At 50.3% G+C, this 16,365-nt stretch overlaps 1 protein-coding gene across 2 annotated transcripts in view; it reads left to right on the top strand.

The window, feature by feature from the left end:
* The window catches only part of ASTN2 (astrotactin 2), a 589,627-nt gene that overhangs the window by 342,209 nt on the left and 231,053 nt on the right, over positions 1 to 16,365 (top strand). For both annotated transcript variants that reach the window (XM_074973795.1, XM_074973796.1), the window contains exon 13: positions 841 to 1,029. In XM_074973795.1, coding sequence (XP_074829896.1) covers positions 841 to 1,029 — 189 coding nt within the window. The remainder of the gene's footprint in view (positions 1 to 840; positions 1,030 to 16,365) is intronic.

Genomic DNA, 16,365 nt, shown 5'->3' with positions numbered 1-16,365 from the left:
ACATCTCTGGGGACAGAACAGCTAAATAAAAACAGGGGCAGTGTCTCTGGCTTACTTGTGCTGTTGGCTGGGGGGACGTTGGCGTGGGTGTTTGTACTAGTATTGGGAGGGAATGTGTAAAATAAAGCAGCTAAATAGACAATATGCATTGGCGCCCAATTCTGCCATCAGGCACAGGGCGTCATTCCCATGGATTTGTGAGCATCTGCCCTGGTAGATGGGGACTGGCTACCTTGGGAAGGGCAGCATGTTTGAGCTGAATTCTCTTTCCCCTGCCACCTGACCGAGGCAGCAAGAACATATTGCCTTGTGACCCTGGTACTGGCGTTTCTACGCTGCCAGGCCTACCCATAGGGAGGCCCAGAATACGCACTGCTGGCACCAGTTGTAGCTGGCAGCCAATGTGGATGTCAGCCCTGCTGCAGCTGTCCATGGTGCTGAAGAAAGCTGTTATTGAAGCTGCAAGAATAACAAGCATTGGTAACTCCCAGGCCTCAGCTGTTAGTCTCCAGGAGCTCTCCCCAGCCTAGATTTTGAGTGCCAAGCCTGGAGCTAATACTTTGTTGGCTCTCCAGGCCCAGTGCACCCACCCGGTGCAGGTTTTAAGTGATGTGACTCCCTGGAGTAGTTTGCTGCACCCTGGTTCCCCAGATCCTCATGGAGTTCCTTACAGTCAGCTGGCTTATTCGACTTCGATTGTGTGCATCACCCTGACTCTCCTATCTTGAGAAGAGTCTTTCTAGAGCAGGGTTCATGTCACTACAAGCCCTGTTTGGGGGTTGGGTATTGCATGCATGTGGCTCTGTCTTTCTCTCTGACCTACTTTGTGTTGTTTCCCAGCTGTGTCGAGGAATACAGACTCGCTCCAGATGGCAAATCCTGCCTCATGTTGTCTGACATCTGCGAGGGCCCCAAGTGCTTGAAGCCAGACACCAAATTCAATGACACCCTCTTTGGCGAGATGCTGCACGGGTACAACAACAGGACCCAGCATGTCAACCAAGGCCAGGTGTTCCAGATGACCTTCAGGTACTGCCCCACCCCCTAGCTGGGTCAGGTAACATGGTAGATTTGCAAGATGTACCCTGATGATATTGAAGGTCGGAAGGGAGGGTGTCAAAGGTGAGGGTGGTGGGAAGCTTAGCTGTCAAGAGCTCTGTCTTGTAACATTGACATACAAGAGCTGGGGGCAACACAAAGTAAACAGAGGAGGGGAAAGAGCTGAGAGGTTGTTTCCGTCTGAGGTATGTCACATAGTGGGGCCAGAACTTCAGCTGGTGTAAACCAGCTTAGCCCTACTGACTTCAAAGGATCTATGCCGATGTGTATCAACTGAGGAGTGACTCCACATTCCACCCGACCACTGCAGGGTCTGATGCAGGGTTGTTCTACACAAAGGGTTCTCCAGTGGCCTCATTCTTCCAAAGCCCTGAGGCTGCACAGCTGCCATGGTCGTCAGTCCGAGTTGCGTGTGGTCTGCATCTCTTACAGTCCAGTCCTGCGGCTTTCTCCAGTCGTTTGTAAAATCTCCCCGGTGATGTATTGGTGCTGAATTCTGGCCCTTTGCTATGACGATGTGGGCTGTAGAACCAGTACGACCCACAAGGAGCTGCTCTGCACCCAGAAAGCATTGGCAAACCGAGCACTCGGGGGTTCTCAGCAGCGCACACTTTGGCCTCTGTAGATCAGCGGCCTTTGCCGGAAGTGAGAACTGACTGTGTGCGGAGACAGTTTTCCTAGCGCCTTCTCCTTCAGTTCCCCTCCCCTTGTGGCAACCCTTGGTGGGGCCTTTTGAACAGAGACAGGAATGCAGATTGGAAATCTTTGCCATGCGCTTTGTTTCCTGATGGCCGAGCAGGACTGGGAGTTTCATGAAACCTGTCCGCCTAAAGAGCCCCTTGTGCGATGGCTGCAATCTCACATAAGCCCTCCCTGCATCCTAACCAGCTCCCGCCTCTGCTGCTGTCCTCTGGGCTCCAAGCCGCCTCTTGCTGGGGCTTTAATTTCCTCTCCCGCTCCTGTAATAGCGTGGCCTTTCCTTGCACTGCGCTAGGGCTGAGGGATTTGTTTAAAGGCAGCCTTCTCCTTGCCCAAACAGCAGCCTGATTGAGGGGGCTGCTTATTGCTGCCTGAAAGGAAACGCAGGGCTCAGGGACTCCAAGGCAGACGGGTTTCTTCCTTTGCCGCTACTGCAGCCAGGATGGATTCTGGTTCTCAGAGGAAAGATGCTTTAAAAAAAAAAGGAAATAACAACAAACGTGAATCCTTGGGGAGAGCGCTGCCTCCCTCCCATCCCCCGATCCCATTCAGCGTGTTTGAGCCACTTGGTCTATACTGGCCCTAGACAGCATCGGGGCTTCCTTTATCTGACCCTGCCAGGTGCTTCCAGTTGGTGTGGGGATTAAAAAGCAGGCGAGAAACCATCTTCCAGGCTGAATACCAGCCATAAATCTCGCAAGGATTTTATAACTCCATTTTCGTTTGGGAGACGCTTCGCTTCATTCCTGGCTTTGGTGGTCAGCTGGCTTTGGGCCCAAGCAGTGCAAGAGACCACCCAGCCTCGGGGCTTTGTGCTAAGAGACTCTTCCTGGTCCAGTGCTGATTCAGCGTCAGGCCCAACCCAGTTTGTCCCCCCGGCTGGAGGGCTGGACGGGGAGACCCGATTCGGCTCCCTTCTCCCGTGGGCTGGTAGTCACGCCCAAATCCAAATCATAAGGCCATGCCTGGTGTACTGTGAGCTGATCTCTCAGCCAAAGAGGGTGCACCTTGCTGTTCTGGGTGCGTCAGGCCCTCTGTGATGGCAAGGTGGAAGCCCCCCTTCCCCCGACAGTTTTGCCTATGTAATATTTTCCATTTATGGCTGGAATTTCCCACCGCACTCTCCTAAGCACTCCACTTAGCCCCAGCACCATTGGGGATTTTTCCCTTCATACTGTTGCATGGTGAGTGATGCCACTGGGCAAAATTCCCCCTTCTCCACTCGGTCTTCATCAGCAGGTGCCTTCTACCTCAATCCAGATCTGTGCCACTTTCATGGCCCTGGACTCCAAGGAGTGTGGTTTATTTGCTTGCAGCTGCTGAGACATGCCAGGATTTGTGTGCTGCAGCTGAAGTTCTCCCAGTCATCTGAGGGGACCACCTGTCCCCTCCCCCCAGTGTATTACACCTGCCTCCCAAACCTTCCAGGTGTCAGAGTCCAAAAAGCCACCGACCGGTGGAGAGTGTGAAATACCTCAGCTGGTTCCGGTAGCTCTAGCTACCAGGCCGAGATTCAGCTGGAGGTTCCCAGGCGAAGGCAGGATGCCGGTGGGAGGTGAGACCATAAACACACTTTCCCCATCTGATGTGAAACCTGCACAGAACTCTGTGCGCTGCCCTTTGTAATGCTCGCAGCTCTGCATTGAGACAATGACTGCAATCAAATCTCATGCGTCAGGGCTTCAGAGAGTTGCTTGCTGGAAAGATGTATTCTGGGTGGGAGGGGGTGGCCTTCTTCTGAAGCATCAGGCTTGGCCACAGCTGGAGACAGGACCACGGACAGGGAGGGTGAGTGCTCTGAGGTGGCACAGGAAAACTTCTTCCTTAGGGTATGTCTGCCCTTCCAGCCGGGGGTTGTAATTCCCAGCTCAAGGAGACGTAACTTGTGCTAGGTTTCATGGAGCTCGGGTGCTAAAACCAGAAGGTAGCTGAGGCAGCGCGAGTGGCAGGAAGGGCTAGACACCCTGTGTACGGACCTATCGTCTCCGACGGGTACGCGCTCGGGACAGCTAGCCTCTCCCGCTGCCATGGCTCCCTTCTAGATTTAGCACCCGAGCTCCATGAGACCTTGCACAAGTTTATGTCTCTTTGAGCTCATTTCCCTGACGTTGCAGAGGCCCTGGGGACACCTGGCTCGCTCCTGTTCTCTGCCTGTGGCCCACACCAGTTCAGTCTCCTGAGCAGCGGAATGCATTAGTCTAACCTGAGCTATTGGGTTATAGACGGGAGGTCAGACGAGGTGGCCTTAAACTCTGACTGCCTCTTGGGCATGTGAGTTGTGGGTTTCCAGCCCCACTGGCATCACCGAGAGAGCTCCTACCACAATCTACATGGGCTATAACGAGGGGAGATTAGACGATATCCAAATCAGGACAAAAATTGGCCTTGTGCCTTGCAGGCAAGGAGCCAGGTCCTCAGCTGGTGAAAATCAGCATGGCCTCATTGAAACCAGCAGAGTTATGACAGTTAGACTGGCGGAGGATCTGGCCCTGAGCCCAGCTGCTGTATAGGACAGGGACAGAACAGCTCTGGGGTGAAAGCAACGCCGGAGGGGCGGGAGAGCTGGTAGCTGTGGTCGCTGAATAGGAGAGGAGGGATTGCAGGATCCTCTGAGAATGGAGAAGAGGGGTAGCACCCGGAAGGGATGAATGCCTGGGGAAAGGCGGGCGGGAGTCCTGCTATCCTCTTTCCTGCGCACATCTATACGACTAGCTAACATCCGTGACTCGGTATAACGTGCAGCGTTCTCAGCGCCCAGGATACCAGGGTCTTGGGCTTTAGAGATTGTTCCCTGGGGTGGGGAGGCCAGCACTGGCTTTGTTGCCTATTCAAAATGAGACTGTTTGTTCTGAGAATATTAGCTAAAAATATTGGGAGGCCCCCCCGCCTGCCCGCACACAAATTTATTCAGCCCCCTCCCCTGGAGTTCCTTTGCCTGTTCTCTGTGGAGGGTTATGGTGTCGAAACACCATTACATCATCCTCTAACAAGGGCCGGAAAGGAGGTTAATGGAGAAGAAATTATTAACTAAAAGATGTAATTTGCCTCTGATTTTCATATATATTCAAGAACCTCTCTGAGCATTAAGGCGCCAGCTGTTCAAGAAGCCCTTAATTTGGTGCATTTGAAACATAGCAGGAAACTCCCTAATACCAGGGATTAAAAACCTGTTTCAGCAAAGTAGGAGCAAGAACCTGCTATCAGAACAAAGGGCTGAGTATTTTAAAGGCATTTATCGTGGCTGGGATCCCTTAGTTATGGAGATGTGACAGTCCTTTCAATGCTCCCCACTTCCCATGTTGTCATCTCTTCAGTGCCCTTAATAAAGAGTATAGTCTCCATCCACTTATCATGGCAGCCCAGTGTTGGGGGAAGGCGTCGTGCAGCTAGAAACTTTGTCCTTCATGTCTTAGTCTGGATGTCCCCATTAGTCCCAGTTTCAGGGTCTGGTGGTAAGTGCTGGAGTGTCCCACTGCCACCCAATGCTTGGCAGTAGGCCCTGCCCGTTAGTTGCTGGATATGCCTTTCTATCCAACGTGCAGCATGAGATGAGGGGCTGTGCTGGAGTACGGGCAGGCTCCTCATATGGCACTGAAGGACTGGGATGTAAAGTGGCCCCCTTTCGAACTAGAACAGGTAAAGGATTTGGTAGGATTACACACCCGGCTGGAGCAGGTGAATCAGATTATTCCTGAGATCTTAGCCCTGTCCCTTAGTATCACCATGTTACAAGCTCTCTTGCCTGCACATCCGCTTCCCCGTTCATCTAGCCGCTGAGGATATGTCCTGTTCATGTACATCAGCGATCGGTAAGCTAATGTGTGAGCATCAGCTGAGCAGCTCACATCATCTAACTCTTAGGAGCAGCAGGCATATCTTACCCCACAGGAATTATTATGTCACCCTCACTGTGTGTGCCATGGTGATGAGCATCTGTCCCTGTCCCAACATCCTTGAATGCCACCTTCCAGTTCATGGACAGTGGAGAGAAACAGCTAACAACCCTGCACATAGCTCATTCATTGCATAGCTGGGCTATCATTCATTAATTATTACTGTGTGTCATTGCATAGCTCTGTGGGTGTGCACAGCACTTAACAGACAAGTTAGAAGATGAGGTTCCTGCCCCAAAGAGCTTATGAGTACAGTTGGATGACGTTTGGGGGTTGAAAACTTGATGTCAACAATGACCTCTTTTGTGGGGGAAAATACAGTAAAAGCTTTGTTATCTGGCATGTTGGGGGAATGGGGAGGCGCTGGTAAGCAAAAAATTCCAGTTAACTAAGAGGGAGGAAGTTAGGGTGTGGGAGGGGGCTCAGGGCATGGGGTTGGGGCACAGGAGGGGTTGCGGGGTGCTGGATCCGGGTGGCTCCCACAAGTAACAAAATGTCTCTGCTGTTCCTAGGCAGAGGCGCAGCCAGGTGGATCTGCACCCTGCCTCCACCTGCGGGCCCTGACCCCGCAGCTCCTATTGTCTGCAGTTCCCGGCCAAAGGGACCTGCGGAGTCAGCGCTCGGGGCAGGGTGGGGCAAGGGCAGCGTGCAGAACCGCCTAGCCATGCCTCCACCTAGAAGCAGCAGGGACATATTGCCAAGTAGGGAGCCTACCAGCTCCTCGCCAACCAGACTGTAAACCAGATTTTCAATGAAGATCAGAAATGCCAGTTTATAGAGCTTTCCAGTTGGTCCAGGGCCGGATAACACAGCTTTTACTGTGTTTTGGATGAAAATATTCCTTTTTTTTTTTTGACAAAACCTGGGCATTTTCAATTGAAAGCCCAAAATCCAAAACTCCAAATACCGTTTTTTTTTCATATGGGAGGGAAAAAATAATTGTCCAAAGAGCTCTCTCTACAGCTCAGGGGTGGGAAGGGCACAGAGTCCTGTCCAGTGGCTGAGCTGTTACAGAGTTGCTCCACCTGCCCGTTGCCTCTCACTTCGCTCCTGACACCTGCTGGACTCCTGATTTCCAGCTTCGTGCTCTTCATTTAAAGTAACACACACGGATTGCAGGGAGGCATATTGAGCCTCCCTCAGCCTTCCATGAGCCTGGCTGTGAGCGTTTGAAAGAGCGAGGGCAGTGCCCTAAAGTGACCCACTTACAATGTGTTTCCCTTCCTCCTTTCTTTCCCTTTGGCTGAATGCCAGGATGGCAGATGAATGCTCTTTAACCACACTCCAACAGTCTGCTTTGCTCCCCTCTTGGAAGTTCCCCCAAGGGATTGTGAGCAACAAATTCAAAACCACACTTTCCTCCCACCCAAATGTTACATTTATGGAATATTCATAAATAAGCCTAATTCAAGAAAAATATGTATCTATTCCACACACGTCTCTCAGTTTGGGTGAGAGGCTCAGCAACAAATCCAGCTCACTAAAGGCTAGATTAACAGTGTTTTTGTGTCGCAATGGGGCCCAACCAAAAGCTATTGTTGTCCTCAAATTGCAGGGGGATTATCTTCCAAATGGCTTGTTTGCCAGTCCCGTCTGTGTTTTGCGCCATCTCTTTGCCCCAAGGGAACAAAAATTTTTGTTTAAGAGTTGTTTGGAGTTTCAAATGGTTGCTTTTATGCAATTGGTTGACAGAAATCCCAAATTACTGCTCATGCAGGGAGCTTTGCTTGCTATATTCTTGGTAGGTGGAGAATGGGATGTCAGCCCAACATGTAACTGTCACATAGGAAAAGCGCTCCCTGGGGAGTGGATTGGAAAGACCCTGCTCAAGTCGGTTGACCCTAAATGTGATATTTCTCTTTCCCTTATCTTCTGCTGTGTCTCTTTTTTCTTCCTCCCTCAGCTCCAGGTTGGGGTGGGCCCCTCGCTCGCTTGCTCTCCTGTCTCTGGGGCAGTGAACTCAGGCTGTTGCGGATTCTTTGGGTGGTGGGGATGTAGCCAGTGCAGTTTAGGGGAGGAAGTGACACATTTTGGGGGTGGGGAGAAGGAAACATTTCTGTGGCCATTTGATTGATGTGAGTGCAAAAAAAAAAATCTGGTTGAAGCAGTTTAGGTTGTTGCGATGAGTCCGTGGCAAGATAAAATCCACTCGTGATTGAGAGATGCTTGGACAGCGAACAGGAAGAGAAATGGGGCTGGGCCCCTAAGAATGGGGAATGGGGGTAAAAACCTTAGTGTGCTTGCTCAGGGAGAAGTGGGAACGGCTCTGCCTCACCTGCCTGTTAGCCTTGGGCACCAGGTAGCAATGTCCCCCAGGAGCAGGGCCTCCCGAAGCACAGGCTGGCTCCCCCTGTGCTGACGTGGTCTCCCTGGGACAGCGTTTCTGCCTGAGGGCGCAGCCGCACCGGGGGAGCCCTGTGCGGGAAATGCTGATCAAAGAGCGCGGCGAGAGTGAGGGGCTTCCATCTTCAGCAAAGAATTGCCCACTGCCACCGCCAAATTGGAGGGCCCGGTGAAGGGTTTTGTTTCAACAAAGTTATGTTAATATTGTCAGGCAGCGTGCCGGGTCACTGAACTGATGTGGGGAATTGTCATAATATTGACGGGAAGTTTGGCAAGTTAATTTTAAATCTGTCACTCCTTCCCCTCGCATTCTCTCGTTCCGTAATAAAACTCCGCCATGATTGCGGGGCTCTGCTGACAGCTCCGCTGGAGCCTGCCTGAAATGACTGGTTGCGCTCCCCCATCACCGCTTCCCTCCTCCTCCTCCTCGTCCCCCAGCAGCACACACGCATGCACCAAGCAAACCCCGGATAGTGTTTAGGCACCAAATGTCAGGGTGCTCAGACAGCAGTTCTCCCTCCCGCTCCCCCGAAACAACCTCGTCTTGCTGTGACTGCTGCAGTATGGAGTGGGGACGGGATTTCAATGAAGGGGAATGCTGGAAGTAGGGAACCTTTATTTCTTGAAGTCTTCCGAAGGAGCTCCTGTCAATAATGAAGCTTGGCTCACCGAAGGTTCAGTCACCATTCCCAGGGTTGCCCTCTCCTTGGGATCTATTCAGATGGGCTGGATGTGGAAACACCTTGAAGTTTTCTGTCATGTCTAAGGTCTTACTAATTAACACCCTGAGACTCCCTGCAAAGGGAATGAGCCGGCAGGTTCGCTGAATAAGTCTGGCTGAGCTGGAGAGCTGCAGAGAAGTCACTGAAAGTTTTCTCCCAGTTTGCCCTGGGTCCGGCGTAAGGCCTTGGGTGGCTTCTTTGCCTCACTGTCAGTCATTGCAAAGTTCTGCTCGGGGACTCCTGGAAATACCCGCTGCACCTCCCAGCCTCGGCCAACAGCTGCATGCCAACAATCTCTCCTGCCCAACTTCCAGGCTCCCCCTCCAAGCTGGCTGCAGAGCTCACTCCTGCCCCTGGATAGGTAGATGTGCATTGCCACAGGCCTTTGAGGGACTCTGCCAGGGGATGTACACGAGCCCAATGCTGAGTGTATGTTACAGGTCCCCCTCTGTGCCAATCCAGTTTGTTACAGCCTCCAGCTAGGGAGCTTTAGCAGCTCATGCTCCTAGCTCTGCAGGTCCTCAGCTCCGTCCCTAGTGTGTTGGCTGAGATGGTTGCAATCGCACACGCAGGTGTGATTTTAAAATGAGCTGGTTGCTGTGGGTGAGAGCATGCCGTGAGCGCTCCTAACCCACCAAACTGGCATCTCTATTTCCTGGTGCACCGTCAGAACCCATCGCTATCATTACACCTACTGGCCCAGCCAAGATCATGGCCCCATTGTGCTCAGCGTTCTACGTCCCCATTGTCAGAGACAGTCTCTGCTCCAAACAGCCCACAGCCTAGCTAGATAGACAGGGGAAGGGGAAATTGGTGGGAGGTGACTTGCCCAAGGTGACACAGCAGGTCAGTAGCAGAGTCAGGGGTAGAACCCACATCTCCCGAGCCCAGCTCAGGTCCCTTTCCACTGGATCTTGTTGTGTGTGGCTGTCTGACATGGGTAGATCTGTGGGTCAGGTTACCTGTAGCTCCTATGCAAGTGAGTAAGGGGGGTGGAGCATGGGTAAGGTGCCACATAGGTGCCGAGCCCCAGGATCCAACAGGGGGCACTGTTTATGAATGCAGGGCAGTTGCACACCCAAAGCAACATGGCTGGCATGGCCATACCACCCCATTCCCGGGCGCCTTGCAGTGACTGAACTGTGATGCTCGGGTCTGGTTCACCTGGCAGCTCCTCGGCGAGCACTTCCCCAGCCCCCGTAGCATAATAAATGTAAAGTCTGTAACTATGTTAAATTAATTTCATTGATCCTTTCCCCCATCTTCTCTTTGAAACACCTGAGTGCGGCAGGTATAATTGGGCTGTTTATTATTCCAGTGCCGGAAAGGTCCGCACCTCCCCGTACCCCAGTTGGCTTGTTTACCTATTACCCTTCAGGTTTGGATAATGTATAGAGCTCCTTTCCGGTGGCTGGCTTCCATTTCATTCCCTTTATTATTTGTTGCTGTGATTCTATTACCGTTCACGACTCGGAAGCCGCAGATGTATTGGTGACAGCCCAGCCTGATGCCACAGGCACAGCATCTAAGGACTGGACCAAAGTGTGCTGGCTGAGGTGGTAAATGCGTCATTAGCAATTTAGGGCCATGTGCTGCCCGCAGAGAAGCCAGCACTGTTGAATCCCGCGCTCTAAGCAGCCTTGTGCTGCAAACCCCACAGTCCTTATTTTTTTTTTTAAACAGAACCCTCCTGCGATCCCCCCATTTTTAAATGTCCAGTCCTGATGCCTAGAGGAAAGGTGATAATCTGGCCTGCATGCCAATGTCTCCAGCAAATGAGCTCCCAAGTCCCCCTGACACAAATCCAGGCGTAATACGGGGGAACAAAATGACACAGTAAACCCCGTCTCTGATCAGGCTGGACACATTTGTCAGCAGTCAGATCTTTGGTCCATCTAGCCTGGCATCCCAGCAGTGGCTAGTATCTGATTGTACAGTGGTTGGCCAGCACTGCCCCTCCTCAATAAAGCATGTAGACAATTAGCATCCTGCTTGGTAACCTAGGGCAAGTCATATCACTGCCTGGTGCCTCCGTTTCCTTATCTGTAAAATGGGGATAATGGTACTGAGTGCCTTTGGAAAGTGCTTTGAGATCTATGGATGAAAAGTGCTATGTAAGTGCTGGGTGGTGGTATTTATTTATTTATTTATTTATTATGCAATGTTATACACATGGGAAAGAGTAAGAGGGGGAGTTCCTTCCTGACCAGCCCCAGGAGAGTCTAGTGTGCATGCACTTTGATTACTCTTATTAACCTAACTCTCACAGCTAGAGGTTTTCTCTCCCCCCACCCCACTCTCCTGCTGGTAATAGCTTATGTAAAGTGATCACTCTCCTTACAATGTGTATGATAATCAAGGTGGGCCATTTCCAGCACAAATCCAGGGTTTAACAAGAACGTCTGAGGAACGGGGGGAGGGGGGGAAGGAATAAACAAGGGGAAATAGGTTACTTTTTATAATGAATCAACCATTCCCAGTCTCTATTCAAGCCTAAGTTAATTGTATTCAATTTGCAAATTAATTCCAATTCATCAGTCTCTCATTGGAGTCTGTTTTCGAAGTTTTTTTGTTGAAGGATAGTCACTTTGAGATCAGAAATGGAGTGACCAGAGAGATTGAAGTGTTCTCCGACTGGTTTATGAATGTTATAATTCTTGACATCTGATTTGTGTCCATTTATTCTTTTACGTAGAGACTGTCCAGTTTGCCCAATGTACATGGCAGAGGGGCATTGCTGACACATGATGGCATATATCACATTGGTAGATGTGCAGATGAACGAGCCTCTGATAGTGTGGCTGATGTTATTAGGCCCTGTGATGGTGTCCCCTGAATAGATATGTGGGCACAGTTGGCAACGGGCTTTGTTGCAAGGATAGGTTCCTGGGTTAGTGGTTCTGTTGTGTGGTATGTGGTTGCTGGTGAGTATTCACTTCAGGTTGGGGGGCTGTCTGTAGGCAAGGACTGGCCTGTCTCCCAAGATTTGTGAGAGTGTTGGGTCATCCTTCAGGATAGGTTGTAGATTCTTGATGATGCATTGGAGGGGTTTTAGTTGGGGGCTGAAGGTGACGGCTAGTGGCGTTCGTTATTTTCTTTGTTAGGCCTGTCCTGCAGTAGGTGACTTCTGGGAACCCTTCTGGCTCTATCAATCTGTTTCTTCACTTCCGCAGGTGGGTATTGTAGTTGTAAGAATGCTTGATAGAGATCTTGTAGGTGTTTGTCTCTGTCTGAGGGGTTGGAGCAAATGCGGTTGTATCGAACCTGGATTTGTGCTGGAAATGGCCCACCTTGATTATCATACACATTGTAAGGAGAGTGATCACTTTAGATAAGCTATTACCAGCAGGAGAGTGGGGTCGGGGGAGAGAAAACCTTTTGTAGTGATAAACACCCATTTTTTCGTGGTCTGTGTGTATAAAAACATCTTCCGTATTTTCCACAGTATGCATCCGATGAAGTGAGCTGCAGCTCATGAAAGCTTATGCTCAAATAAATTGGTTAGTCTCTAAGATGCCACAAGTCCTCCTTTTCTTTTTGCGAATACAGACTAACACGGCTGTTACTCTGAAACTTGTCACAGTTTGGCGTCCACCGTATTTACCTGGGGTGGCCCTCTTTTATGAGGCCTGTTCAGGGTGCTGCAATTGTGGACAATCCTGGGACAAAATGTTGACAGTACCCGGCTAATCCCAGGCATGGTTGTACTTGTTTTTGTTCATTGAAGGGACGGGGCAGCTCATTAAAGCATGGACTTTGTCCACCAAGGGTCACAACTGGCTACCTCCTATTGTGTACCCTAGGTATGTAACTCCGTGGGTCCTAATCTTGCATTTTGCCAGATTGGCTAACAAGCCTGCATCTGCAAGGGATTGAAGTACTGCCGCTACCTATTTCAGGTGGTCCCTGCAATTCTGGCTCTAGGTGACAATGGTGTCCAGATAGGCAGCATCATATTGTCCATGGAGTTGCAAGATTTCATCCATCAGCCTCTGGAATGTGGCAGCTGCACCGTGGAATCCAAAGGCCGTAGTATGGAACTGGTACATCCATAGGAGGTTGAGAAAGCTGACTTGTCCCTGGAGTCGGGTGTAAGGGGAACCTACCAGTACTCTTTGGAAAGGACAATAGTAGATATATACTCGGTTGATCCTAATCGTTCCACCCTTGGCATGGGACAGACCTCAAATGTGGATATTGCATTCACTTTGCAGAAGTCTATACAGCAGCGTAGTGGCCCATCTGACTTAGGGACCCAGGTGAGGGGGCTTCTCCACTCACTGTAGGACTCCTCTACCACTTCTACATCTAACATTGCTTGAAGCACCTGACGGATTACAACCCCACACTTTCCGGGGCAGGGAGAGGGCTTTCCTTCACTATTTTTGTCCTGGTGCTGTTTCAATATGATGAGTGGTTTGTCTTCCATACAAGATCTCAAAAGGTGAAAAGCTCATGGAGGACTGAGGGACTTCCTGGATGGTCAATAAGAGGGGTGGGTGTAGTTGGTCCCAATATTTGGGGTCGGCAATCACAAACTTCCTCAACATTTCTTTTAACATTTTATGAAAACATTTCAGTAGGCCAGCTGTTTTCTGATGGTAGACTGATGGTCGCAGTATCTTTACTTTCAATAGGTTGCACAGTTCCTTCATCAACAAGGATGTGAAATTTGAGCCTTGGTCTTTCAGGGTTTCTTTAGGAAACCAGTTTCCTGAGCTCAGTTGCTGTGGGGGCTGCATTAGTCAATCGTAGTGGAATGGCCTTGGGGTATCTCATGGCATAATCCAGGATGATGAAGATGTGCCGGAAGTTGGCAACACTCTAATCCAGGGGTCCCATCAAGTCTATTCCTATCATTTCACATGGTACATCCACAAGAGGAAGTGGAAGGAGAAGTGCCTTGGGGATGCCCCTGTGGCCAGCTGACATTCTGGGCAGGATCTGTAATAGTCACTGACCCACCCTGGGGCCAAATGTCCAAAGTGCTATTTTTAGTGCCCTAGTTCAAGCAGAGCTAGCGCAAGTCTCTCTCTACCTGGGCTGGGAGGCTCACTCCCAGCAGCAGCGTAGACGTACCTGAGAAGATTACCTAGGCCTCTTATTTGCTCCAGGTGGGAACTGGTGCATTTCATGGAATCTGCATCAATATTCACCCCCTGCTGTCAAGTCTTTTCCCAGAGTCTAAGCTTGCATTTGAAAAATTACGTTGCCAGTCTGCACGGTTGCAAAGAAAGCTTTAAAAACACGACCAGAGGGTAACCCAGCATGGGCCGTCCCCACCTCAGAATAAAGGCGGTTTAATTTTTCCTGCCTTTGCCAATAGATTTCAATGAACACTTTTTAAAACACCCAATTCACACCACCATGGGGGAGGGGGAGACAGGACAAGCTCGCAGAGCTTAACCAGATCCAGCAAACTGATTTTTTTAAAGGTGTTAAGCCCTGACTACAGGAGGTGGTAAGTGGTATGTAAAATCATGTTAATTAAAAGGTCAGCGAGGATTTTTTTAAGCACCTTTTTTCTCGAGAGCCACTGGTGTTGTCTTCTGGATTACACGACACTAGATTTTTTGAAAAAAAAATCTAGTGTAGACACACTGTGGTGTCTGGAGACAGCCTGAAATAATAGCTCCGAGAGGTGTGATCTTCTCCCAGTCTTCTCCACGGGGTGTTAATTTTGAAACCCTGAGGGGCAGGACGCGATAAAATGAGTGTAATATTAAACTGAACGATAGAGGGTGCTGTGCTGACTCCATTTTTCATTTTCCTATTTAATGCCACGAAACCTCCAATAGGGAACCTGCTCAAAGCAGATGTGGGATTGCCTTTCCGATGCGTAATTTCAGCTCGTTGCAAGCTCCACATTGCCTTGCCTTGAGCCCGCTGCTGCAACTGACTCTGCAAAAGGCTTGAGGGAGGCGTGGAGAATAACGTCCCCTTGAAACTGCAGTGACGCCCCGGTGCTTGAGGATTTGTATAGAGGATGAAGGCGAAGAGGCTCTGGGGCGCAGTTCCCTGCCCTTCCCACTGAAGGTGGGGGGGAATTTGGCAACGCAGGGGGACATGGAGGGAAGGGACCTCGTTCCACTCTGGCCAGTGGCTAGCATAGATTGAAATATGAAGTGGGGTGGGCGAGAGGAGGGCCTTCTCGGCCACAGCGGTGTAACGAGTTGGCCCTAATTAAAAGCCAGCCTAAAAGCGAAGCATCCCAGACAGCACAGCTAAGGCAAGCAGAGTTTGTCAGAGTGAGACCTAAAGTGCATCCTGCCACTTTCCTTCTGTCAGAACTATCCCGCTCCCTGCCCAGCACTGAACAACAACCTCCAGTGCTCATCCGCTTTGCTCACCCCATTAAACATAGCGGTCCCTGCAAGGGACCCTGGAGCTACGCAGAGAACCTTCTGTTTCTGACTACAGGGCCATGGTCTGCTCTCACAAACTGGAGATGCCACTGAAGCCAGCAGTGGGGAGGGGGGGAAGGTGCGTAAATGAAAGGGGCCTCCTCCTGGTTTAATTCCATTGGCTTCAGTAGCATTACTCCTCCTTTACGCTGGTGCAACACAGCAGAAACAGGGATCACCTTCCCCAGCTGTGTCTACAAATCGCTGGGTAATGTCATGACCACTAGCAGGATCCGTAGCTGTGAGAGTTAGGTTACTAAGAGTAATCAAAGTGCATGCACACCAGACTCTCCTGGGGCTGGTCGGGAAGGAACTCCCCCTCTTACTCTTTCCCATGTGTATAACATTGCATAATAAATAAATAATAATAATTAATAATACCACCACCCAGCACTTACATAGCACTTTTCATCCATTTGTAGTGATAAACACCCATTTTTTCATGGTCTGTGTGTATAAAAACATCTTCTGTATTTTCCACAGTATGCATCCGATGAAGTGAGCTGTAGCTCACGAAAGCTTATGCTCAAATAAATTGGTTAGTCTCTAAGGTGCCACAAGTACTCCTTTTCTTTTTGCAAACTGTGACAAGGCCTTTAAGACACTCAAGGAGTGTCTATGTAGAGAACCTGTCCTTTTCAACTTGGACTGGAGGCACCTGTCAGCAGCTTGAGAACTGTGAATACAATAAAATACAAGAGCAATGGAGAAATCTGAGGATCTGGTTCCACATCCAGCTCAGGGCCCTGCTGACTTCCCAGCCCCGCTCACACTTTGCTCTCTTGAAATGGTCCTCCTCCGTGCCAAGCCCAGGTGCCATGGACAAGGAGAATAAGAAACACAGAGCTGCTCTCAGTGCCAAATGGTTTTATCCTGACCCCCTAGGGAACCACCTCCTTAGTCTGTCCCCACTGGACAAACTTGTCTGATGTGATCCTGTCACATTTATGTCACTGCGCTGGGCCATTGCATCATGATGTGACGGTGCTGCATCAAAACGTCACCCTGCTGCAGCGCCCCTCTGTACTGAGAGAGCACGCAGGGACCAGAGGCATGGATTACGAAATTCCCTGCTGCTCGCAGAACAGCGTGATCTCCGCAAATATCGCCAGCGTTGCAACACCGTGACTATTATAATGGGCCCGGAATGGGATTCCAAGATCCATGAATGTTCCAGTCTGTGCGTGTTGAGTCCGTGATGATGAAACCAGGGGCTCAGATACTCAGGTGACCGGGGCCATAATA

The sequence above is a fragment of the Natator depressus genome, chromosome 16 (assembly GCF_965152275.1).
Source record: "Natator depressus isolate rNatDep1 chromosome 16, rNatDep2.hap1, whole genome shotgun sequence".
Classification (NCBI taxonomy): Eukaryota; Metazoa; Chordata; order Testudines; family Cheloniidae; genus Natator; species Natator depressus.
This window is presented reverse-complemented; position numbering and strand designations above follow the sequence as displayed.